The following is a 25,861-nucleotide window of genomic DNA, read 5'->3' as shown; positions in this document are numbered from 1 at the left end:
ATGATGTAACCTCCCTCACACTGGCCAGCCAGACAGGGAACCCTTCCCCCAATTCTCCTCCCAAAAACAAGATACAAGCCTCCTCAAAGCCTCCATCATGGAATGGACATCCTAACTACCATAATGTGCTCAGCCAGTAAAAAATCAAGATCTCTTGACTGAGGACCATTTCCACATGAAAGTGAAAATCACACCGTGATATGAATGTAACAGGGTTGCCGCAAGAGATCTTAAATATTTCACTTAATTAAAAAAATCTATACACGATGCAAAAGGAGCATGGATGTGTAGGCATATGCTCACTTATGGTAGTGCTATGTGTGAACAGGGCTTAACCAAGGGCACTTTTTCCCATGTGGTTTTTCCCCTTGGACATCAAGTGTGAAAGGACACTCTAACATATAATATTTTGTACTTCTATATTATATGGATGTGGCACACATGCAAGGGTTGACTTGCATTTTGTGGATACCACACTTTTGGCTCTCTCTCTCTCTCTCTCTCATTTCTGTGTGTGAGCTTCTCTACCCTGCACCTAACCCTAATGTGCAGGTTTGTGTGTGAGTGTGTGAGTCCAACACCCAACATTTGGTATCAAAAGCCAGGAGCTAGGAACTGGCCCTGGAAATTTGCAGCTGGTAAAAATCCTGCGAAATTCCATCGAAAACTGACGTTCCGTCAGCCTGCGTTTTTCTGTCGACGCTGTGTTTTTCCGTCGCCGTTCGTCCGTTGTGTTCCGTCGCTACTCCACCGCCCGGCCTCCAGAGATGGGCCGCGCTAGTGGGGAGCCCACCACCTCCGCCCAGCCTCGCGGGCGGCAGGGTCCGCCTCTGTAGCCGGCGACGCTCAGTTCCGTCGTTGCCCGACTTGCCGTCCGGCGCGCCCCTGCTCCGTCACAGCCGCCGCCGTCGCCCAACACCGGCTCGCTCGCTCGCCGTTCCAACCCACCACGTCTGGCGTCGCCTCTCCGCTCTCCTGCACCCACCTTCGAAGTTCCGTTCTGGCCGTCCGTTCGCTCCCGCTGCGCCTCGTGCCCAGGTTCCGACTTGCCTGTAGCTTCCGGCTCCGGCGCCCAATGCTCGCCTCTGGCTGGTCCGACACCAACGACTCCGACTCCAGCGCCCGCCTCTGGCTCGCCCGACACCAGCGTGCCCAGCAACGCCCAGCGCGCGTGGATCACCTCCAGCTCTCGGTTGCCTGCGAAGGTCTCTGGGTCTGCAGAGAGGCCTGCTGTGTCCCACCCGTAGTCGCCCGGATACTCGCCCGTGAGGTAGGACGGGGTGTCGCCACTGAACGGTCCCAGGAACTTGGGGCGGTCAGGCCCATGCCAGCTGGTCCGCCACCGCCCAGAGCCCGCATCCGTCCTCTCCACGCCTCCGCCTTGCTGTGCATGCAACCGTCTGCAGCTCTGCCCTCCTCGACACCTGCAGCTCTGCACAGCTCCACCGGCTCCCACCGTCAACTCTATTCGACTGTCTGCTCCAAGCCTGCTGCTCTTGCCTGAAGGTATTTCACTCTACAAATTTTTGGTCAAATACAAATACAAAATTTGCAGCCATTCTAGTGCAGGTCATATGCAGATTTTGCAGACACTGCTGTGCAAGTCAGATTGAAAGGAAAATTGCAGGTGCAATTTGGGGGATTTCTCAATTTCTGGAAAAATTGAAAAAAAATTGGGCATTTTGCTTTGCCTGCAATTTGGGGGTTTTCAAAATTGAGGTCAAAATTGGCAAATTGAACCTCTTACATTTGCAGAATTTGGGGCTTTTGTGGAAATTGGCCAATTAGATGCACATTGAAGCAATTGGAGTGCATGAAATTTGGGGATTTTCTGATTGGAGCATGTAATTGGGCATTACAGCTGCTATTTGTCGCGTATGTATACACATTGTGTGTAATTGGACAATTTGGTGCAAGTTTACACTTGCTTTGGTTTGCAGGCATACATTTGCACAAGACATTTGGTTGCCTGGCAGTGCACATTGGTGCTTGGTTTGCTTGCAGTTATCTTTGTTGACATGGCACAGAATGCTACAGATGTATTTGGTGTGCTCACCCAGGAGGACAAGCTGGATGGATCTAACTACTCCCTCTGAAGTTTCATGATCCGTAATTTGCTGGTAGCCAAAGGGCTTTGGGGCATCGTGTGTGGTGATGACACACGCCCACTTACCATACAGCCAGCCACACCTCAAAGGGGAGGTGCTCAAAGAGCTCCTGATGTAGATCCTGCTCCCATACAAGAGCAGAAGAGATGGGACTCTAAAGATGCACAGGCCATGTCATTGATAGCCCTTTCAGTGAAAAGAACTATAATTCCGCACATTCGTTCATGCAAGACATCGAAGCTTGCATGGGACACATTGGAAGCAATGTATCAGGTACGCAACGAGGCAAGAGTTGCCTACTTGAAGAGGCAATTGGATCTTCTTTCTATGGATGAGGGTGACTCTATGGCAGATCCTCTCACCAAAGTGAAAGATTTGCAAGAACAATTGCTCAACATTGATGAGGTTATCCCAAACAGATATAAAGATAAAACTTATTTCCACAAAATTTAAGAAAATTTTGCCATAACCTCCTTTGTATGGATCCCGTCACTTTTGAAGAGCTCGTGGGTTTACTCTTGCAGGAAGAGCAAACAAGAGCAAACTTATCGAGCAACCGTGGTGGAGAAAAGGCATTTACAGCCAAGGATAAGGGTAAAGCAAAGAGCTTTAGGCATGGGGGACAACAGTCTAGCAAGGCTGGTCATGGACATCCCTCTTCTAGTGGTGAAAAGTTTGACAAAGGGGATGCAAACAAGCCCAAAAAGAAGGGCAAATGTCACTACTACCATAAGCCTAGACACTACATCAGTGAATGTAGGAAGCGGATTGCAAAAGAGAAACGGAAAGAAGCAGGCAATGCAGTAGCAGACTCTTCTGATGACAAAGCACAGCAATCAGCTAATGTAATCCAGGAAGAGTACACCTTTTTGGTCACATGCACTAGCTTCAGACACTGATATGTCTTGCATTGCATCTGACAGACAGAATGCATCATGGTATTTTGATAGTGGTGCTTCGAGCCACATCACTTCATGCAAAGATGTATTTCAGCACTTGGTTTATGCTTCAAAAGGCCGCACTGTATCATGTGCAGATCATACCACATATCCAGTAAAGGGAATTGGTAATGTCATACTTATTGCAGCCAATGGTGCCAATATATGTATGAAAAATGTATTGTATGTTCCAGGGATAAAGAAAAATCTGCTCTCCGTCTCAGCCATAAACGACCAAGGTTTAAAGGTTGAATTTGAAGATGGGAAGTGTTTGGTAAAAGACCCATCAAAGGGTTATGAAATAGTCACTTCTGGAACACGATACAAAGGCTTGTATAAGCTGGACAGCTATGACAAGCGCACTTATGATGCAAATACAGTGGCTGCCCACACTCCTGCTATGCATGATGCAGAGCTATGGCATGCTCGTTTTGGGCATGTAAATTTTCAGAGTTTGATGCTTTTGCATAAGCATCATATGGTTGATAATATGCCGCCTCTTGAGTCTCCACCAAGACATGTATGTGAGGGGTGTATTTTGGGAAAGATGCAATGGAAACCATTCCCCAAAGATGGAGCTGTTAGAGCTGAAAGTAAATTACAGCTCATACATAGTGATTTATGTGGTCCAATGCGGACACCATCCATAGGGGGGCATCTTTACTTCGTCACATTCATTGATGACTACTCCAGGTTTGCTTGGGCTTACCCTTTGAAAGCGAAAGCAGATGTGTTTACATGCTTTCGACACTTTGTAGCAATGGCTGAAAATATATGTGCATGTAAAGTCAAAACACTCCGCTCAGATAGAGGTGGAGAATACATGTCAAATGCATTCAAAGATTATATGCTTCAAAAGGGCATCAAACACCAATGTACTGTGCCTTATACACCGCAGCAGAATGGTGTAGTTGAAAGGAAAAAAAGATCTCTCATGGAAATGGCAAGATGCATGGTGAAAGCACAAAAATTGCCTCACAAATTTTGGATGGAAGCTATAATATGTGCAACTCATGTGTTGAACAGGTGTCCAACAGGTGTCCAACAAAAGCTTTGAAACCATAACACCATTTGAGGCTTGGTATAGCCGAAAGCCAACAGTGGATTATATGCATACATTTGGGTGTTTGGCATATGCGCATGTGCCACAACAACTCCAAACAAAGCTAGATAACAAAGCAATTAAATGCATTTTTGTGGGCTACAACAATGAAAGCAAAGGATACCGTCTTTATAATCCAACTACACGAAGGATTTTTGTGAGTAGAGATGTGGTATTTGCTGAAAATTCAGAACAGCCCATGTACAGCTTGTATAAAAGCAATGATACAGGTATACAGGACATGTTTGATGGACTTTTACCCATTGCAATTAGGGGGGATTCAGATCAGCCAGCCCCTACACAAGAAAATCCACATGTAGAACATGTGGAACAGCCAGCCATTCAGCCCCCTTCTATGGAAGAAGTGGAAGATCTTGTCAGGGAAGAGCAAACAGCCATAGACACAGCCAAGTCAGTGCCAAGATGGTTGCTGAAAACTTTGCAACAAGAAAGCAAACTTGCAGCTCCACTCACAGGTAGAACAAGGGCTAGTTCCAGCCATGCTTTGAATGTACATCGTGGGGAGTCTGCATTCGCAATGGGTGGTCTCTTTGATTCAGAAGAGCCTTCTTCTTATGAAGAAGCACATGAGAATGAGCATCGGTTGCAAGCTATGCAAGCTGAAATTTCTTCTATCATGAAGAACAATACATGGGATCTTGTGGAATTGCCTAAAGGCAAGCATGTAATTGGAACAAAGTGGGTGTACAAAGTCAAAAGAAAGTCTGATGGTACTATTGACAGGTACAAAGCAAGACTTGTGGCTAAAGGCTACTCCCAGAAAAAGGGAATAGATTATGAAGAGACTTTTGCTCCTACTTCGAGAATGACCACAATAAGATCAGTGATTGCATTGGCTGTCCATAAAGGATGGAAAGTGCATCAATTGGATATCAAAACTGCATTCTTAAATGGGGATTTACAGGAGGAAGTACATGTAAATCTGCCCATTGGTTTTGTAGTTCGTGGTGAGGAACATAAAGTATGCAGGTCGCACAAAGCATTGTATGGGTTAAAGCAAGCTCCAAGAGCTTGGTATGATAAGATACATGCTCATCTAACCAGCCAAGGTTATGAGAATAGTCCAGCTGAAAGCACATTGTATGTGAAGAAAACCGATGCCGATATTCTCACAGTCATCTTGTATGTAGATGACATGCTCATTACAAGTACAAGCAAAGCACAAATTTCTGATTTGAAAGCTGAATTTGATATGTCAGATTTGGGGCCTTTATACTACTATCTCGGCATACAGTTTATGCATACTGATGATGGCATTGTTATGCAGCAAACTAAGTACATAAAAAGTTTGCTAAAAAGGTTTCACATGGATGAATGTAAGCCCATTTCTACTCCGGTAGAACCAGGTGTACGGCTTACTATGCATGATATTGGAGAGCCTTTTGAGGCCGGCATTTACAGCCAGGCAGTAGGATGCCTCATTTACTTGTGTAACACGAGGCCAAACATATCTTTTGGGATGTCTTTGTTGAGCAAATTCATGCATAGTCCAGGCACAAAGCATTGGCAAGCAGTCAAACGCATCTTTCGTTATCTTAAGGGTACCCTAGATCTTGGTTTGTTCTATCCCAGGGGGGGCAACTTGCAGCTTTATGCATACAGTGATTCAGATTGGACTGGTGATTATGATACCAAGCAATCCACTAGTGGGAATTGTTTTTTTCTTGGCAATTCATGCATATCTTGGTTAGGTAAAAAGCAACCCACTGTTGCTACATCTACTTGTGAGGCTGAGTACAGGGCAGTCTTTACAGCTACAGTAGATTGTGTATGGTTGAGGAGACTATTGGCTGATCTTCGTGAGTGTCAGCAGACACCCACCACCATTCTCACTGATAGCCAGAGTGCTATGGCCGTGGCACGAAATCCAATATTTCATGCACGTACCAAGCACATAGAGATTCATTATCACTATGTCAGAGAGAGGCTACATGCAGGGGAGATCGGTTTATCTTATTGCCCTACACAGGATAATGTTGCAGATCTATTCACAAAGGCTTTACCTCGAGAAAAGTTTGAAGCTTTTCGCAAAGCTTTGGGCTTACTCTCATACAGAGAGTGATCTGCTACCTTGTACAGGTTCACACTTCCACTACAGGGGGGATTTGTAGGCATATGCTGACTTATGGTAGTGCTATGTGTGAACAGGGCTTAACCAAGGGCACTTTTTCCCATGTGGTTTTTCCCCTTGGACATCAAGTGTGAAAGGACACTCTAACATATAATATTTTGTACTTCTATATTATATGGATGTGGCACACATGTAAGGGTTGACTTGCATTTTGTGGATACCACACTTTTGGCTCTCTCTCTCTCTCTCTCATTTCTGTGTGTGAGCTTCTCTACCCTGCACCTAACCCTAATGTGCAGGTTTGTGTGTGTGAGTGTGTGAGTCCAACACCCAACAGGATGCCAATACACATTCCGTGCATGTTACGCATGTTCAGCACTGGAAAGTAGTTATCACAAGAGGTTTCAAACAAAAATGAAGGTTATAGAAGACAGTGGGAACCCAGAAGAGGAAGTGAAATTACATTAAAAAAAAGGACCGAACAGAACATTACTGCTGCAAATAGCTAGGCCATCGGAGACTAGAGTGTCTTTGTACCTCGTGTACCAGAGGGAGATCCAGAATCCACTTGATCCAGGCAAGGCACCTGCAACTAATGCCAGGATGGTCTCTATTATGAACCAAAACCAAAATAGCCAGTCATTAGTACTATGGTAGTGACCAGGTCACAGAAAATATTTAAAAATCCAAGGTAGAACTAATGATAACACACCTCGAGTGGTTGTTTTGCCATTCCTCATTGAGCCCCTCCAAGATTCCAAGTATCTCTTTTGGTAGCTATCACATCAAATAGGTTGCAAAGCACGCAGCGAAACAGTACGACAATATTACAAATTGAAATCAAAATAATACATGCATGGACCCTATAGTTTTAGGGTTATGTCACCACTGTCAATCCTCGCACAGTCAAGATAATGTCTTATTCTCTTAACAAAGTGTACATGCCCTTAACAACATATTGTACAAGATTATAAAGAAGATTGTTAAAAAGAGCTTGACTCTGAGCTCGGTCTCTCCTTCAAATGGAGATCAAGCCTAAAGAAAACTGGACCATTGATTGTGAGGTTCCATCTTGGGTAACTGAAACCCCTCTCAATGAACCAGCCAGAGAAGAAATCATTAAATTGCGCGCAAGCACCCTCAGCGACTTGCAAATCACAGTGACCAGTGGCCCTGGTATCATAGTTCTGAGAGTAGTCCCTTTTCATGGCAATTGTGTATTCAAGCCATGTATGGCAAGAGCTCTCATCCGAAGCTTTCCACAAGGGGTTAGGTGAAAACATAAGACTTATACAGCATGTGAGCTGGGAAATATATGAAGCTTTTACAGATCCTGGTTTAGCATCAATGTAAAAGGTGTATTTGTTAGGACCTAGAGAGAAGGTGCGTGACCGGAAGTTGTCACCCTTACAAATGACTAACTCTAGAGGAAATTCAAAGTAGACTTGGCAGCTCTTGTCCATCTGCTGTAAAACGTATGTTTTTGAGTTACCCCAGAAGTTCTCGAGGATCAGATTGTTGCGGGGTCGGAAACGGTTATGGGAATTCTTTTTCCAAATCATCTCCTGCTGACGAGCATGTGTGAAACTCTTGAACTTGACTGCCTCTATAATCAAAGCCTGACAAGCCTGGCTCTGCATGAGCGGACTGCAAGCAACAACATCTTCCAGAAAATCTCCAGTTAACCAAGGAAACCTGACTACCTCTGCGATCTCTTCTGCAGCACAAATTCGACTTTCCAAATCATGGTAGTTGGTTTCAAGCCAGTCCAGAAGATACCAGAAAACCTCCTCCTCATACTGCACATTTAGTGACTCACTGTCAAGGACCACTTTCACACCTTCAAGGTTAAGCGAAAGAAACTCAGATTTCCTAGCAGACACATCCGGAAACTGCTGGGAGAGATAACTGCGGCAATGATCTACCACTGGTTGCACACTTTTATTGGATTTCAGTGTCTCTGGAAGGCCCAATACCAAAAGGCAATCATGGAGGGTATTGGGGAACCGTTTGAAGGCATCCATGAGAGGTTCCATGCATGAAGAGATTGCAAACCTATCTGCCAAGCAAAGAAGCATGACTGCAGTCTCCGCATTGGATGGTTCTCTTAAGTGCCCTGTATACATATACTCAATAAGACTCTGCAACCCAAGTCTCTCTGCACAAAGAGCCCATTCCAACATGCTTTAGTGTCATAGAATTGTATTTAATCTTTTCAATGGAAGGTGAGAACACAGTAGACATGAAAAACCTCCTTCAAAACAGATACCATGCAAGGGTGGAACCATGTTTCATTAGCATTTCATTCAAGAGAGAGATCGCTACCTTCTTCAGTCACCTGTACGACAGCAACCTCAGATCTGGACTCGCTCATTCCATTACAAAACAGCCTCATAAAATAATCCGAGTGTGCAGCTAGTATTACTGAGCTGACATGTAACTGTAGTCTGTCCATATTTTGCTCATTGTTTAAAGACTTGATAATTCCCTGCCAGACAAAATGCTTGATATATATATATATATATATATATAGAGAGAGAGAGAGAGAGAGAGTATATTATATATATATATATATATATATATATATATATATATATATATATATATATAGAGAGAGAGAGAGAGAGAGAGAGAGAGAGAGAGTTGTTGCATAGCACAAGAATGATTGTATTATGATAATACTTCCACCACGTACAATGCTTTATATAGGCTCTTTGGCCATCTTAAAACACCTATCTTCTGTATCCTAGTTTTGTATTCTGAAAGACTTGCTATTTATAGGTTCCAGGAACGGGAGATATATCCATTGCATAATGCATATGCACGCATCTCTGCCTACTTGAAACTGTTTTCACGTGACTTGTGTTTTCGTGTGACTGCCTGCGATGACATGTCCGGTTCACAGGTAGGGGACGCCCACCCGTGAACCATGCAAATGCCCTATATTCTGACATGGTTTATGGCATGTGAACAGGTGGTAAGTATTCATTTAAACCTTTGTTTATTTCTCTAGGAGTTTATAACCTTCGCAGTTCACATTCTTTTAACTTGGGCACAAGCTATTGGCCAATGCCCAGGGTCCAAGGACCAAGATATGGCCTGTCCAAGCCTTAGGCATCCTCATATCCCATTAAAACCCATTTGTGGGACTCTTTAATGAGGGGGCTCCTTATAGAGGTGCCCACCTTCATTAAGGGGTTGCCACGTGTCCTATAAACAATGGACACCTTTCCACCCCCTTCCACCAACCTCTCCCACGACTACTTCTCTCCCTCTCTCACATTGGAGGCTGGCACATCTTTTTCTTTACCCCCATCCACAAGTCGACTATCTGTGTACCTATTGTGCCTGTTGTACCTCACTCTGTACCTGTTGTAGCCGCCTACTATACCTATTGTACATGACTATGTACCTGCTATACTTGTTGAAACCCTAACTATACTTGCAAGTACAAACTAAAACCCTAATTGTACTTGCAAGTATAGGATAAACTGTACTTGCAAGTACAAATTGAAACCCTAATTGTACCTACAAGTACATGCTGAAAACCCTACTGTACCAACAAGTACCTGCTGAATATCATCCTACATCTGCAGTACCAAATGTACGTGTTGTGAACTGGCACCAAGTGTACTTGTTTGAGTGCCTCCTATTGACATCACGTACAAGTACCTGTTCGTGTACTTGTACCTATTCGCATACCTATACTTGTTTGTGTACTCATACAAGGGAGGCTTGAGCCATGGTCTTTACAAGGGTAGGAGCCAGGCTCTAGTACAAGGGCACCTATTTGTGCGTGGTCTCCAAATAACAGTTTCGCGTTCACTTCCCTCCAAGTGTATGAGACTGGTGGGTAGGCTACTTAGACTCATTCGACGAGTCCAACATCGGCAAACTACTCCGACACACTTCTGTTTGGTTAACTTGTCTTCATACTTGCATTGCATTGGATTATCTGGCTGGCGAGACCTTGGAACTTTGTACAGATTTAAATACTCCAATAATATACTTCAATATTGAGGGGAGGGTCGGCCCGTTCGCCGCCCCAGTGGTGGTGATGTTCTGTGCCGTGCTTGTCTCTAAGCAGATTATCTTGTGCACTAATGTATCATTCAGTTGTTATGTGCAATGTGGCTTTTACATATTAAGTGTGACATGCATATTGTTCACGAGACAGTGCCCAAGGACGTTCACACCTAGTGTGGTTACATGGATCTTCCGGTCCTAATCCATGGACTACTTTGTCTTCCAAGGCACGGTGGTATGGGACACTTAGGGTGGAGTCAGATGTGAACAGGGAAGACGTTGTAGTTAGATGTGCATAGATGGTTCATGGAATCATTGCATATATATGGAAATAGTCTTGGTCTAATTATACTCAAGAGGGTTTGACCTGTTGGCTGTAACAAACAGAGAGCTGGTTGAGGTCTGAAGAAAGTATTAACCTGCACGCCTTTTGGTTCTGCCGAGTGTTCATGCTTTTTGGGACTCTTCTGCATGTTTACAACGCAACTGTATGTGGGCTGCCGACTGAGAGGAGAGGGGAGCATAGTCACATAGAAATGCGTTTCTGGGCTGAGAAACTCCGAAACCCCAAAACAGCCGAAACTCCAGAAACATATCCAAAAACGGGGATTTTTTTTTGTTTCTTAAAAAAACGAATTGTCTTTTTTTCTTTTTTTGTCTAAGTGTTTTTTTTTTTTAATGTTGGGCTTTCACTCTCTCTCTCTCTCTCTCTCTCTCCCCGCACGCAACCTGCAACCCAAACATCCTCTCTCTCTCTCTCTCTCTCTCTCTCTCTCTCTCTCTCTCTCTCTCGCACGCGATCTGCAGTCACCTCCTCCTCTCTTCCCCAATTTCTCACAAATTCCCCAATATTCCCAATTCCCTAAATTCTCATTTGCCCAATTTCTCACAATTGCCCAATTTCTCATGAGTCACAATTCCACAACTCCCCAATTGCCCAATTGTGACCACAATTACCTAAGCTTTTACCATATTTTAAGTGCCTAGCTAGCACTAGATAGACCTACAAACAATCCTACAAACTACAAGTTCTAAACCATTGTATTGTATTTATGGCACACTACAGGGGTGACTCACCATCTAAAAATAGCATGTGGGGTTTTGGGGCAAGGCTTCAACGCCTCAAGTACCATCTCAATATTTGGGACAGCCGATTCCTATGGCAAGTTCTGGTATAGATTCTAATCGTTACTTTGTTGTTTTCCAATACTCACAGCCGTGTCATCAATATATGGGCTATGTGCAGCCTCCTCTGCCATTTGGACAGCCATCACCCGCTCCTCAACCTCCTGCATCTCCTTTTGTGGATTCTTTGTACTCCATTGTGCTTGATTTACAGAGACAACAGGTGGACCTACGTCTTAGGTTCCCCAAGCTGCAGCTAGTAATCCTCCTCCTTTGCAGGTTTCCTTCAACCTAGAACCTTTTTCCAGTGAGGGGTGTGAGGAACTTTACTTGGATAGTTGGCTTGGGAAGTGGACCGCTTTTTTTTATCTATACAAGTACACTAATGCTCAGCGTATTAGTTCGATTCAAATTATGCTTCAGCATAAAACGTTTGTCTAGTGGGAGGACCTCCGAGTGAAGCCGGCAACGTGGGCTGACTTTCAGAATGTGTTTAGGACAATTTGTCTCTGTAAACAAGATAGACAACTTGCATCAATTGTCTAAACTGGAGATCGGAAAGAAGAGCCTAGACAACTATTCCCAAAAGTTTAAAGACCTTCTGAACCGTTGTAAGGCCCTTGAGAAGCCACGTGTTGGTTTACATGCTATACTTGAACGGCCTTCCACCGGATTATCAAAATGGGGTTCTCCAGAAACATATTCACTCATTGGATGACATCTACCATTATGCCAAAAATTTTGATGATACCCTTGTAGTCAAAAGGTTTGGTGAGCTTGCAAGTGATACCTCACGCAAAAGCCAAAAGTCCTCTAAAGACAAGAAGTGAGGGCATGTTGCAGCATCCTAGAAGGGTCAATTGTCACAGTGCAATCCCAAGAAGCACTCTAGAGGCAAGAGAAGGCCTGCGCCGCTTACCGAGGAACTGGTGGCAAAGGTGCAAAAGGATAACCTGTGCTTCGAGTGCAACCAGCCCGGCCATCACTATAGGGATTGTCCGAAGAAGAAGTCTTTGGGAGGTAAGACCTTGGTACACATTATGTAACTAAGGTAACTGTTTGATCTCTTCTGTTGAAATTCATCATTTGGATAGTAGCAGTTGCCAAGGTGCCAGATTAGTGAGTCTGCATTTGGTCCGCATGATCTCCTTTGAGTTCATAGATCTATAGGCAGCCATCAAGTGTGGATTCTATTTGACAACGGCTCTACTCACAATTTTATTTCTTCATGTTTCATGCAGACACTCTGGCTACCCATGGTGGCAAGTGATCATCGTTATGTGGTCAATCTTGCCAAGGGTTCGGACGTGGAAGTGTGGGATCGAACGGTGCCTAGGCTAGAAGTCCAAATTCAGGACTACCAGGAGGCTTTGGACTTCCACATCATGAACCTTGACAAGGTGGACGTGTTCTTGGGAATGTCTTGGCTTTTTGATAAGAGCAAGATGATGTTGGATTATCAGTCTCATAAGCTCTCATTTGTTCATGACGATGAATTGTATGTAGTCCAGGGTGATGTCCCCCGTGGATTTTGAGATGAAACCTGACTCAAGCTTCCGTCGAGGATATATATGAAGCTCTTTTTGATCCAAAATTCTAAGTCATATTTTTGTTTGCATGATCTTTTCAATGCTGAAATTTTGTTAAGATCATCTGCTTGTGAATGTAATTTGATCTCAAGCAGTGAGGTTTCTAAAGAACAACAAAGTTAATATGATATTTTAAAAGAGTTTCGTGATGTGCAGATGGTTTGCCACCTGAGACGGGCGTTGATCATGCGATTGAGCTTTTGTTAGTAATCCCATCTCCCGGCAACCTTATCGGTTTATTAAGGAGGAGGAGGACAAGATTGCTCGGCAATTGCATGATTATCTTAATAAAGGCTTTGTTCACTCTAGTAAGTCTCCATGGGGCGCAACCGTTCTTTCTATCACGGAAGAAAGATGGTAGCATGCCCTTCTATGTAGAATACAAAGGCTTGCACAAACTCACAATCTTTTACTGAGGATGGATGACCTAGTAGATCGTCTTTAGGGTGGTGCCTCGTCAAAACTGTTGACTTTCATCTTCAACTTACCCTGTGAGACGAGAACAAACTCCTCCTCCAAAAGTAGGGAGCTAAGATCATCAAAATCCAACTAAGTGGATGTGACCTGGCACCGCAAAGATCGAGAAATCACATCATAGTCCGGGGGAAGCTTAGTGAGAATAAGTACAGCCAACTGAGCAGAGGACAAAGCAGCACCCATAGCCAGTAACTGGTCATGGATAGTCTTGGCCTTCATAAGGAACGACTGCATGGAATTGCCTTTAAGGAATAACAAACCATAGAGCTGCCCTTGCAAGGTAACTGCCCTTATCGTCGTGACGAATCTCGAGCAAAGTGATCCTCCAATTTAGACCGTACCTGATGAGCACTGGTGAGAGTTTGCACGGCCAGTGAGACCTCCTCTGTGATGGTCCGCACAAGCACAAAATGCGTCTTCGAGTCACTATTCTCCCAATCTTGTAATTCCGTAACAAATTCATCCTCCTGATCCTGACTCCACTTCTTAGAGTTTTGAGGACGCTTGGGCTTCCTCTCAGTGCCCTAAACAATATCCCACAAACCCTTGTGGATGAACCAAATCCGCATTTGAAGCTTCCAATGGGCATAGTTGTGTCCTTTCAACTTGTCATCCTTGTTCGTAGAGGGCGGAGCCATATCCACAGCAACAAAGAACACAAATCTCAACTCTCCAAGACTTCTCTCAAGTGCTTTCCAACAAAGCGAGGCTCTAGAACCAATCAGCCCCCTCTAAAACTTGAGAGAGGAGGAGGCTAGACAGCAACAAAACAGTCCAAGAAACCACCGGGAACCTCCTACCGAAAGGGTAGGGACTCGTGGAGGAAGAAGGAGATGTATAGCCACTTGCCTGGCAACTCCACATGCAAGAAACTCACCAACAACTAATGCCGGAGCAGAAAACACAGCCAAAACTCCAACGCTTGCCTCTATAGAAGAAAATGCAGCCAAGAACCTGGCCGGCTTGCCTCTGTAGGAGAAAACGCAGCCAAGAAACTGGCCAACAACAAGAAGAGAGCTGGTTGGACCAGAAAACGCAGCAGATTAGGAAAACGCAGCCACTGTTTGGGACTGATCTACAGCCAAGAGGAGCTAGGGCAAAAAACGCAAGGAACAAAAGAGATGGCGGGCACATTTGCAGTAGATGGAGCAGCCTGAACCTAAGCGAATGATACCATGTTGGAGAATGCATAGGCGGAAGCATAAACAAGACGAAAGAGAGTAGAGAGAGCTTGTGGACAAGATCACCTTTTATATTAGCTTGAAGCTTTACAATGGCAATTGGCCAACAAGAGAATGTTGAACTTGTGCAAGGGAATGGATGAATGAAGTGAGAAATGGGTAACTCCTTATATACTGCATGTATGACCTGGCCGACTGCACTAAAGCAGGCCGACCAGCTCACGACCTACTAAATCAAGGAGATATACATAAAATGCCCTAAAATAGGTACAACCCCAAATTCACTAAGATGCATAAATTCTAACAAAGATGGCTAGTCCTATGACTCTTGTACAAAAGATTTAGTGTTGTTCAATCTTAGAGTTGCTCCTTTTTTATAAAACTTGGACAACAACCCTCGAGTTCTAGAATACTCAATTTCCTATAGTGGAATATAAAGCTTGAGCATTCTCCTTTGTTCCTGGTTCCTTGGATATCAAAATACAAAGGCCGGTGATATCCCCTTGGCTTCTAATCAGTTGTCCTCAACTGAAAAGCTTTCCTAACATGCTTGTAAAACATGTAGATACTCCGCAAAGCAGTTGTCATCCACCACTTGGCATCCATAGCTGAATAATTCTTGAACTTGACAAGGTACTTTCTAGTAACTTTGCCATGCGATCCCCTTCTTTCCTTATGAAAGACAATTTACTTTGGTTGAAGAACTTCCTCCAACTCTTCATTGGTCGGCTGGTTGTAGATACATGGGATACAATAGGGATGGCATATCCCTTCTTCTTTGCTACAATAGTGATATCCTTATTCTTATGCTTAAAAGAAATAGTCCTCTCGGCAAACTGGATAATAGCACTCTTCCTATAGAACCATGGTATCTCCAAGATGACATCCAAGTGCTTCAAAGATGAAATATAGAAATCCTCATAGTCCACATAACCCTAGACATGAATCCTCAACTTACAAATGATAGGCGTTACTGTCACTACCTCACCATGAAACACTTGTTCCGCATGCAAGATCGGTCCATCTCATCGGGTTTGATACCCAACTGTTACGCAAGCTCTATGGAAATGAAATTATTTGGGGCTCCCATGTCAAACAGCACTAGAGCATTCTTGTCCCGCACTTTACCCCAAGAGAGGTATAACTCTCTAGCCTCGAGTTCTGAAGGTGTTTCCCAATACATCAAGAATCCCACCAACCACTGGCTTCGACTTTTCCTTTTTACTTGCTCTCTAGGTCCCTTAGGACGATCAAGACATTGGGCCAACATGTGCCCCTCTTTGCCACATCTAAAGCATTTCCATCCCTTTGCAGTAGACCTCTATTTGCTCATTTTCATGTTGTGCTTTCCTTTGTAGGAGTTTGGTGTACCCCTAGGCTTCATAGGCTAAAACCTATTCTTGGAGTTCTCACACTCCTCAAGTATGGAAGGCTTTTGATCTCCAATACTTGTCTTTCTTTGGTTCGTCTACCATGCAGACCCTGGTAGCAACGGAAGCGGAATGCATCAAATCTTGGATGGTATCATTCAAGCATACATTCACAAAATCTCGAACGTTGTCATGCAAACCAGCCCGATATCTTCTTAACTTAGACTTCTTAGAAATCTTTAAAAGAAGTAACCTTGAGCTATGCATCCCAAAATTTCTTGTTGTGGTGATCAACTATCTCACTTGTTTCCATCCGCAATCTTTCCCATGCAAGGTGCACATCATCTTCAAACTTCTTAGGTAAAAACTAATCATAAAACTACTTTTTGAAGTCTTTCCAATTCTTGGGAGACGTTCCCTGAACCATGTGAGCACCCCACCATGCATTGGTTGTTTTCATAAGATGTAAACTAGCCATGCGAATCTGGGATGACTCCAAATAGTTTTCGGAACCAAAAGCAATATCAAGTTGGCGGATAAAAGTCTCTTTGAGGGAGATCTTTTTGATGAAGACTTTTGATTTTCAACCCCATCCTCCTTTGTTGGTTGCTCATTCCCTTTCTTCATTTGCTCGATCTTCTTAGATAGTTGCTCAAAAATTTCTCATCAAGTCGGGATCTTGGAGAATAGTGTTCAAATTGATCATGGTTTCTTTGACCATGTGGATTCTTAGGTCTTCTTGGGTTTGCTTTCCACTTTTGGTGGCTTGATCCTCTTCTTGGTGGTGAGTGCTTCCCATTGCTTAAAGAAAGAGCAAAAAGCACCGCGTGTAAAGAAAGTTATCCCTCGCAAGAGAGAGAGAGAGAGAGAGAGAGAGAGAGAGAGAGAGAGAGAGAGAGAGAGAACCTTCGCTCTGATACCATTGAAACAGGCCTTCGTAAGGGCTGTGGCATGGGTACTTAGCTTATCTTCAAGAAAACGACAATTTCACACATAGAACCTTAAGAAAATCTAAAAATAAACGAGAGAGAGAGTAGAGAGAGAAGACACCACACTAAGAGTCAAAATAGCCTTGGACCAACCCTCCTCTGAGTTATATTAGATAAGACTCCTTGGAGTCGTCTTGAGTACAAGTTCTTAGAGCTAGTGAGCTCTCTTGTCTTTTTACATGTCTCAAGAATGAGAGAATAGCTAAATATATAGTTCTTATATATACCTAGATGAATCCAGGAACATGTCCAAATTCACCTTTTAGGAACGTGCCTGTTATATACTCATGGTAGTCAACCCACAAGACTATATAACTATCAACTCCATTATGCATAGTATGGACTAGATACTACAACATCCCCGCTAATGTCATCAGTGCCCAATAGGGGGTGTAGAACTCTGTATCAAGATATGCTCACACACACACACATAAGAGCATATATTCACACAAGCCCTTCGTAGTACTAAGTTTCTATCAAACCTCCAAATATGCAGGGCAGACTCAGCCATAATCAAGCCTAGCACTAAGGGAAGTAGCAAATAGAAAGAATTCGTACAACTGTACAGCAAATAAGTAGTTGATAGAGCAAATGCACTGCTAAAGATAGAAAGAATTGTTAGCACTTTCATCCCCAGTTTCTGCTCTTTTATGGTGCCCATTTGGTCCCCTTTTGTATGGCCCTTGCTTGTGGGCTGGCCACCCCTTTTTACTATTTTTTTGGGATTTTTCCTAGCCATTCTGGCATTTTTCCAGTCGGCCATGTCCAACAACTCCAGTCGGCCTGTTTATGAGCTCCAGTCAGCCAGCACTTCCCCACTATAAATAGTGGGTGCTGGCCTCTCATCTCTCATTCACTCTTGTACATATTTTGCTCCCTCACTTATGAGACTAACAGTGTCTCTTGCTTGGGACTGTTTTGGTTCAGTATATTCAGCATAGTTTGCTCCATATCTCTCTCTCTCTCTTGCACTCTCTGTTCAGCACATTCTAGTGCCACTCTGCTGCCGCTCTGTGCACTCTTTCATGGTATCATCGCTCCCGGTTTAGCAACCTTTCTGCTGCCCCAGATTCAGCCCTGTTTTCAGCACCTACTCCTCTGCATTTTCTTCCAGATTCATAGCTTTTGCTGCTGCATTTTCTGGACAGCACCCTGCTGGTCGCTTTTCCTTCAGATTGGCTTTCACCAATTCAGCCATCGGGCTCTTGTTGATCAGCATTTCATTGCCCACTTGGAGATTGGACTGCAGGCGGCCTGTTTTCTACAGGACAGCACTTGTTCACTGCTGCGTTTTCCTCTCCAGTGGCCCTTTCCCTGTGCAGAGGGGGCTTGTGGTGTTGTAGGCTTTGGTGGCACTCTTGGTACCTGTGGAGAACACCTTTTCTTCAAAGTTTGTGCATTTCTTGAGATTGAGCCCAAGCTTTTGTGATGGCTGTTCCCACTTCTCTTCATATGTTTGCTGAGTCTGCCAAGTTGGATGGTTCCAACTACACCCTATGGAAGGTGAAGGTGAAATCAGCCTTGCGTGGCGTGGATCTCTGGGATTGGCTTGTTACACCGGCCAATGCCACCCCTCCCACCCTTGCTTCCGGTGGTGTGACTCAGGCACAGATTGATATTTGGCAGTCGAATGATCGACGTGTTTTCTCCTTCCTGGTGTTGAACTGTCAGGATGCTGTTCTCTGTCATGTGCGTACAACAGATGCTTATGAACTTATCAGTTTCTGCGTTTCCATCTTTATCTGCTTTCATCTCGAAGATGAAAGATCTCTGGGACGAGCTTGCTGTTTGTGGCAAGGACATCTCCACAGAGAATATGGCTATTCGGCTGCTCTCCAAACTTCCAGGGAGGTTTGATGCATACTTTCAGTCTCTGGTTTCTTCTCCTCGTCCTGTTCCAGTTACTTGGGGAAAGTTCTCCCCTCCGTTATGCAGATTGAGTCTCGCTTTGAGGAGCAGACTGGCACCTCCGGTGGCCCTGATGGAGCTTTGGCAACACGAGATAAAGAGAAGACTCAACAAAAGAAAGGAAAAGGGGGTTCTGACAAGAACTCCAAGGATTCCGATAAGGATAAAGACAACAAATCTTCAAAGAATAAGGACATTGAATGTCATTATTGTGGCAAGAAGGGTCACGACTCACAAGTCACCCCAATGTCACAAGAAGAAGCGTGATGAAGCAGCAAAGACCTCTTCCTCAACGGCGATGTCTCAACCCAAGAAGGATGATGGCATTCTTCTCTTAGCAGGTACTCGGGGTATACTTGCTCTTGTGACTTCTCAGTCACGGTCTTGGATTGTTGATAGCGGTGCTGCTGCTCATATGACACTCCATCGAGATTGGTTCGAGGACTTCACTGCCAGATCAGGCGAGATCACTCTGGGTGATTCTTCTTCTGTGCCAGTGCATGGTCATGGCACTATCCCCATCTTCCGTTCTAACGAGGACAAGAGGTACTTCTCTAAAGTTCTATATATTCCAGATTTGGCTTTTAACCTTTTGTCAGTGAGTGCTCTTACAGCTCACGGTGCGGAGGTGCTCACGGTGCGGAGGTGATCTTTTCTCGTTATGAGATTACCATTCGTGATAAGGTGACTCGTAGCATCTTGGCTCAGGGAGTCCAAGATAGTGGCCTCTACAAATTGACCACTCTGCTTTCTTCTGGTGCTTCTTCTGCTCTTTGGCATGCTCGGTTTGGCCATTTGAGCTATCAGCTTCTGCAGCAAGCTTCGAAGGATGGGTTGGTTGATGGCCAAGGTGGAAAAAGAGACCGGTCACTCGGTCAAGGCTCTCAGGACCGATGGAGGGGGTGAGTTCACATCCTAGGAGTTTCAACAATATTGCAAGACACATGGCATTCGGAGACAGCTTACTACAACATATACTCCATCACAGAATGGAGTTGCCAAGAGGAAGAACAGCACCATTATGGAGATGGCCCGTGCTATGCTTGAGCATTCTTCATTACCTCGACGTTTCTGGGCTGAGGCGGCTTCCACTGCTGTCTACATTCAGAATAGGTCTCCTGCTGCTGCTCTTCCCAACAAAACTCCATATGAGGCTTTCCATGGTGAGAAGCCTTCCGTTGTTCATTTTCGGATATTTGGACGTACGGCGTATGTTCATGTGCCTAAGGAGCACCGCTCCAAGTTGGACTCGAAGTCTCAACGCATGACTTTTCTTGGATACAGTAAAACCAGCCTCTGGTAGAAACCAAAGTGCAGTAGACTAGCAGTCACCTTTCCAAAAGTAGTCCAGTCAAATAACAAATGAACAGGAGCTAGAATGCTCCAGAACAAAAAGGAAAACGACACCTGTTGGCCCCAAAGCTTGGCGCCCCTTTCGGTATTTCTTTATTCAAATTCAATGGAAAGTTTAACTGAGTACAACAAAGCCAGTCACGGAAAGTAAACCTGCATGTCCAATCTGGCAGCCCTCAAGACCTCTTAGCATAGAGGATTCACATACAGATCTGTGTCCCACAAAAGCAACACACCGTGGTTCCCTCTAATCAACCAAGACAATACAACAGGGCAGCCTTGAGCACGCATCTGGCTGTTCCATGTTCATGGCTTCAAACTCAGCCTAAATACAAATCCACTGTCCAATCTCTGTTTCCACCCTTCAAACTGCCATACCCCTCCTCTCACAAAGGGCCAGAAGAAACAACTCTGTAGCAGACATAAGCCAGTGGAAAGAAAGAAAGAAAGATATGTTCAAAGTTTACCAACTATTATGCGCAGTTCTGCACCAGAGGGATTAACCGTACCAGTATGTATTTATCTTGCTCACCGACCACCATGCCCACACTTGTGCTGTTCCAACTTCACAGGGTCATGACATACCTCCCTCTTGAAACATGGCAAGCGTCCTCGATTGCAATCTAGTGATACAGCAAAATATCCAAAGTGAAAAATACAATATGGCAAGATCAGCGTCCCAATCTCTCTAAGCCATGCATATGTAACAACATTCACTGCAAACCAATGGTGTAGTAGTAGTCCAAGTTGTATACCACTGTGAACCATACACAACCACAACATCCAATGTGACTAGTACACATATATCATAGAAGTCCCATAAACAGATGTACTGTCAGCCATCAGTACCTTCGGGTGAGACAAAAGCTGCACCAAGCGACCTCTAGATGTCATCTGAGCCTATCTGTATCAAGGGAGTGGAGGTGCTACCCCCCTCTTGAGCATCAGGCACAGTGCTCCAGACTCATTCTTTGCTGAACCTGAATGAGCCGTAACAAGAGTCGGCTCCAACTCAAAGGCATCGAGATAGAGCTGCAAAACCTGAGGTGAATCTGCTAAGTCACCTTCCTCCATCCACTTCGCATCCATTTGGTGAATAGTTCTTGAACTTCACAAGATAGCGACGGGAAACTTTACCTCGTACCTTTCTTTCCTTATGTGCCAGTATCTGCTCTGGAATAAGAATCTCATCAAGTTCCTCAACTTCCGGCTGAGCCTCATCTGATACATCCTCAGGCACATCTCCATGGAAAGGTCTAAGTAGACTCACATGAAATGCATTGTGAATCCTCCAGTGATCTGGTAGCTTCAAGCGGTAGGCCACCTCACCAATCTTTTCCAATACCTGAAAAGGTCCATAATAGCGCATGCTCAACTTAGGGAATAAGCGCTCTTTACCCTTCATTTTCTTGAGCCGAGCTTTTTCAAATCGCAAAAGAACCCAATCACCCAATGCAAACTCTAATGCACGTCTGTAACGGTCTGTTGCTTTCTTTTGCTTTTGCTGAGTTTTCTGGAGTGCCAACTTAACTCTCTGATAAGCTTCATCCATGTTTTCCACATATTGATCAGCCTCAAAGATCTTATCCTTTGTGTGCAAAATAGGTGGTACTTTCTTCCCTCCTTCCTCTATCTCAAAAGGCGCTTTGCCCGTCGAGGTATGGACGGTGTTGTTATAAGCAAACTCCACCAAAGGAAGATACTTTTCCCATTGTTGCTTGTGCTCTGACACATAACACTTAAGAAGATCTAACACTGTAGAATTAGCCTCTTCCGATTGACCATCTGTTTGTGGATGAAACGAAGATGAAAACTTGAGAGTTGTACCCATGTTGTCAAACAACCCTCTCCAGAATAAACTCGTCATCCATGGATCACGGTCACTGATGATAGACAAAGGCAACCATGATACTTGAAGATGTTCACCATGAACAACTTCACCATATGATCAACTTTGATTGTCTTACGCACGGGAATGAAATGAGCCTGCTTACTGAACCTGCATATGATAGTCCAAATGCCATCATTCCCCGTTTGTGTCCGTGGAAGATCAAATATAAAATCCATGGCAATGCTCTCCCATGGTCTATCTGGAATAGGTAAAGGCTGAAGTAACCCTGGTGTCTTTTGACGGTCAAACTTCACCTTCTGACATACGATGCATTGCCTAACAAAAGCATCAACATCTCTTCTCAAGGTCGGCCAATAAAAGAAAGTCTCAACTGCTTTTACCGTGGCGTCAATACCTCTATGACCGGCATACAGTGGAGCATGACTTTCAATCATAACCTTGAGTCGTGACTCGTAATTGCCTGGTAACACACAGTCTACCATGCATCAACAAAAAACCATCCCTGAGAGTATAATGATCATGCCGCTGACCCTCAGACATCTGATCATAGAGCCTTCCAAAATCCTCATCATGGGCATACTGCTCTTTCATCTCATCAAGCTCATGATGATAAGCAAGTGAAACTGCTGAGACCTGTGGCTTGCGTGACAAAGCATCTGCCACAATATTTTTTTTGCCTTCCACATGCACAATCTGGAAGTGGAACATAGACAAAAAATTGGCCCATCACATATGCTTCTCAGAAAGTTTAGTTTGCGTGAGGAAATAACGCAAGGTCTGATGATCTGTCTACACAGTGAAATCAGCCCCAAGCAAATAGTGTTTACATGTAGAAAGAGCATGAATTACAGCCAACATCTCTTTCTCATAAACCTGCAAATGCTTCTCGGCATTCTGCAATATACGACTCTCAAAAGCTATCACATGTCCTTCCTGCATGAGAACTGTCCCAATATTGTTTCCACATGCATCACACTGGACAACAAAAGCCTTTCGGAGATCCGGTAATACCAATACATGATCCGCATGAAGGGATGAAGCAATCTCAGCAAAATACCGTATGTACCGCCTGTAATAGGAACACAATCCCAAAAAGCTGCGTACATCATGCACGGTCCTCAAATCTGGCCAATTAAGAATTGCTTCCACTTTCGAAGGATCCATACGGACTCCATGCTTAGACACAATATGCCCCAAGAAGTGTATCTCTTCCAAGAAGAACTAAGTCTTCTTGCCATTAATGGCCAGCCTATGCTTCTGGAGTTCTTCAAACACAATGGCCAAATGCTTCCTATGCTCCTCCTCGGTGTGTGAATGCACAATCATATCATCAAAGAATGTGCTCACAAACGCTCTATGAGGCCGGAAAATCCTGTCCATCATCCTGTTAAATGTGGCAGGCGCATTTGTCAAACCAAAGGGCATAACTAAGAACTCATATAGTCCAAAAGTGGTCCGAAATGTTGTCTTATGTACATCCTCGGGTCTAATGCGTATCTGATGATACCTGCTTTTCAAGTCTATCCGACTAAAGACTGTTGAGCCCTGTAAGTTGTCCAATATGTCATCGATCCTCGGAATAGGGAATCGATTCTTCATGGTATTCTTGTTTAGCGCCTTGTAATCTATACACATGCGCCAAGAACCATCTTTCTTTTGTACTAAGAGCACAAGTGAGCAAAAGGGTGATGAGCTAGGCTAGATCAACCCTTTATTCAGCAACTCCTGTACCTGACTCATAATTTCATCTTGTTGGGCTGCACTAACACAGTACGGCGGTCTATTTGGTGGAGTACTCCCCGAAATTAGATCAATAGCATGATCTTCTGGCCTTTCCGGAGGAAGTTCTCCTGGCAATGACTCGGAAAAACAATCTTGGAACTCACATAAGAAATCAGTCTTGTCTGTATCTAACATAGACAAAGTAGATTTAGACTCATCATCTTTCCGGAGGAAGTTCTCCTGGCAATGACTCAGAAAAACAATCTTAGGAACTCACATAAGAAATCAGTCCTGTCTATATCTAACATAGACAAAGTAGATTTAGACTCATCATCTTTTGCATCCTTAACAAAAATCAAGTACGCGGAAAGATGCTTTTTCATTATTGATGAAATTGCCAAGGCTGATACAATAGAAACAGATTCCCCTTTAAGTTTTACATCCAAAATATGCTCTTTCCCTCTATGAGTCAAAGTAATCTTCCTGTTGTATATATCCACCACCGCATGTACTCTATGGCACCATGGCATACCCAACAAAACATCACATTCATCAAGTGGCATAATGAAGAACTCCTCACTATCCACATAACCCTGCACATGAAGCCTGAGCTTCCCAATAATAGGAGTAACGGGTTCTCCATACCCAGGACAAGCCCAATACAAAGGCCCCATCTCCTCCGCACGGATCCCCAATCGGCCAGCCAAATCCGGTGAAATAAAGTTAGCTCTAGCACCTGTGTCAAAGAAAATCAAGGCATTTTGATCTCTCACTTTGCCCCATGCCCTGCATAACTCAGTCTCTTCACCACCTGGCTGTTCCCCAACAAGATCAGGAACTAACCCTGCAGAAGGTTTTGGTTTCTTAGACTTGGGCTCCCCTTTAGTGTCAGAGTCCTTTTGGGACTTACGCTTGGGACAGTTAAAAGACATATGTCCCTCCTCTGTACAGTAAAAACATTTCCAAGCATCCATCAAAGCTTGTCTCTCCTCAGGAGTTCTCTTGGGCATTGGTAACTTCTTATACCGCTTCTCAGTAGACCCTTTTGCATCACGCGAAGCATGCCCTGACTTTTCAGATTTCTTGCTTGAGCTTTTACTTCCTTTAAACCCAGATGAGACCCCAGTGAGTAACGCATTTGCTGTCATAGCATTCTCTATCATCTGCGACATATTTGTTACTCCAGTCTTTATGCAATAGTCACGCACTTCCTTGGGCAGCCCACAACAATACTCCTCCACCTGCTCAGACAAAGGCACTACACGATAGGAAGTAACTGGGAGTAAAGCTTCCCAAAACTTCCTATTATAATCCTCAAGATTTTCATACTTTGATGCATCCAACTTGTGCCATGCTGTCATTACATCCACCTCAAAAGTAGATGCGAGCCATACGGAAGAGAACACCTGCTTAAACTGTATCCAAGTAGATGGTGCTATGCCCTGTAAACGAAGAGTGGACCACCACTGCAATGCATTGCCCTTGAGAAAAGTCGCAGCTTTTCTCACCTTAGAGGATTCCGTGTAATTACCACCAAAAAAAGCAGCGTCAAACTGCTGTAAAAAGGTAAGTGCCTTTAGCTTATCTTTAGCCCCACTGAACGTGTCAAATTTCACTGCAGCTCCCCCTTCCTTATAATCCTTCGCCTTACCCATAGACGTTAGATTATCGTAAGGAAGTGGCTTCGCAAGATTGCTACCCCCGGCATTCATGCCCATCATAGGATCAACATTGCCAGTTCCCACACCTGGCATTTCATACATTCCAGCCATGTTTCCAAACATACCACTATGCATACCGGGCTGCATGCCCCCATACATGTTTCCTTGCATTCCGGGCTGCATGTCCCCAAACATGTTTCCTTGCATTCCGGACTGCATACCACCATAAATATTCCCTTGCATACCAGGCTGAAAACTAGCTCCAAAATTCCCTGGAATACCCATGCCTCCCTGAGGATAATCCCCAGTCATGGATTGGAACACAGAGCCACCACCAAAATAGCCTGGATGCATTGACTGCTGTGGAA

General features: G+C 44.3%; 1 protein-coding gene across 1 annotated transcript in view; it reads right to left on the bottom strand.

Moving 5' to 3' along the window:
- Nucleotides 1-7,046: 7,046 nt before the first annotated feature.
- Nucleotides 7,047-25,861, bottom strand: part of LOC147607716 (BTB/POZ domain-containing protein At4g01160-like) — a 37,369-nt gene continuing 18,554 nt past the window's right edge. Inside the window, exons 3-4 of the mRNA XM_086790642.1 lie at nucleotides 8,566-8,728; nucleotides 7,047-8,398 (exon numbers count right to left, since the gene is read on the bottom strand). Coding sequence (XP_086646768.1) covers nucleotides 7,224-8,398; nucleotides 8,566-8,728 — 1,338 coding nt within the window. The 3' untranslated portion in view covers nucleotides 7,047-7,223. The remainder of the gene's footprint in view (nucleotides 8,399-8,565; nucleotides 8,729-25,861) is intronic.

Source organism: Cibotium barometz, chromosome 55 (assembly GCF_041138505.1).
Source record: "Cibotium barometz isolate CiBa-2024 chromosome 55, ASM4113850v1, whole genome shotgun sequence".
NCBI classification, from domain to species: domain Eukaryota; kingdom Viridiplantae; phylum Streptophyta; class Polypodiopsida; order Cyatheales; family Cibotiaceae; genus Cibotium; species Cibotium barometz.
Note: the sequence above shows the minus strand (reverse complement) of the source record. Positions and strands in the feature narration are given on the sequence as shown.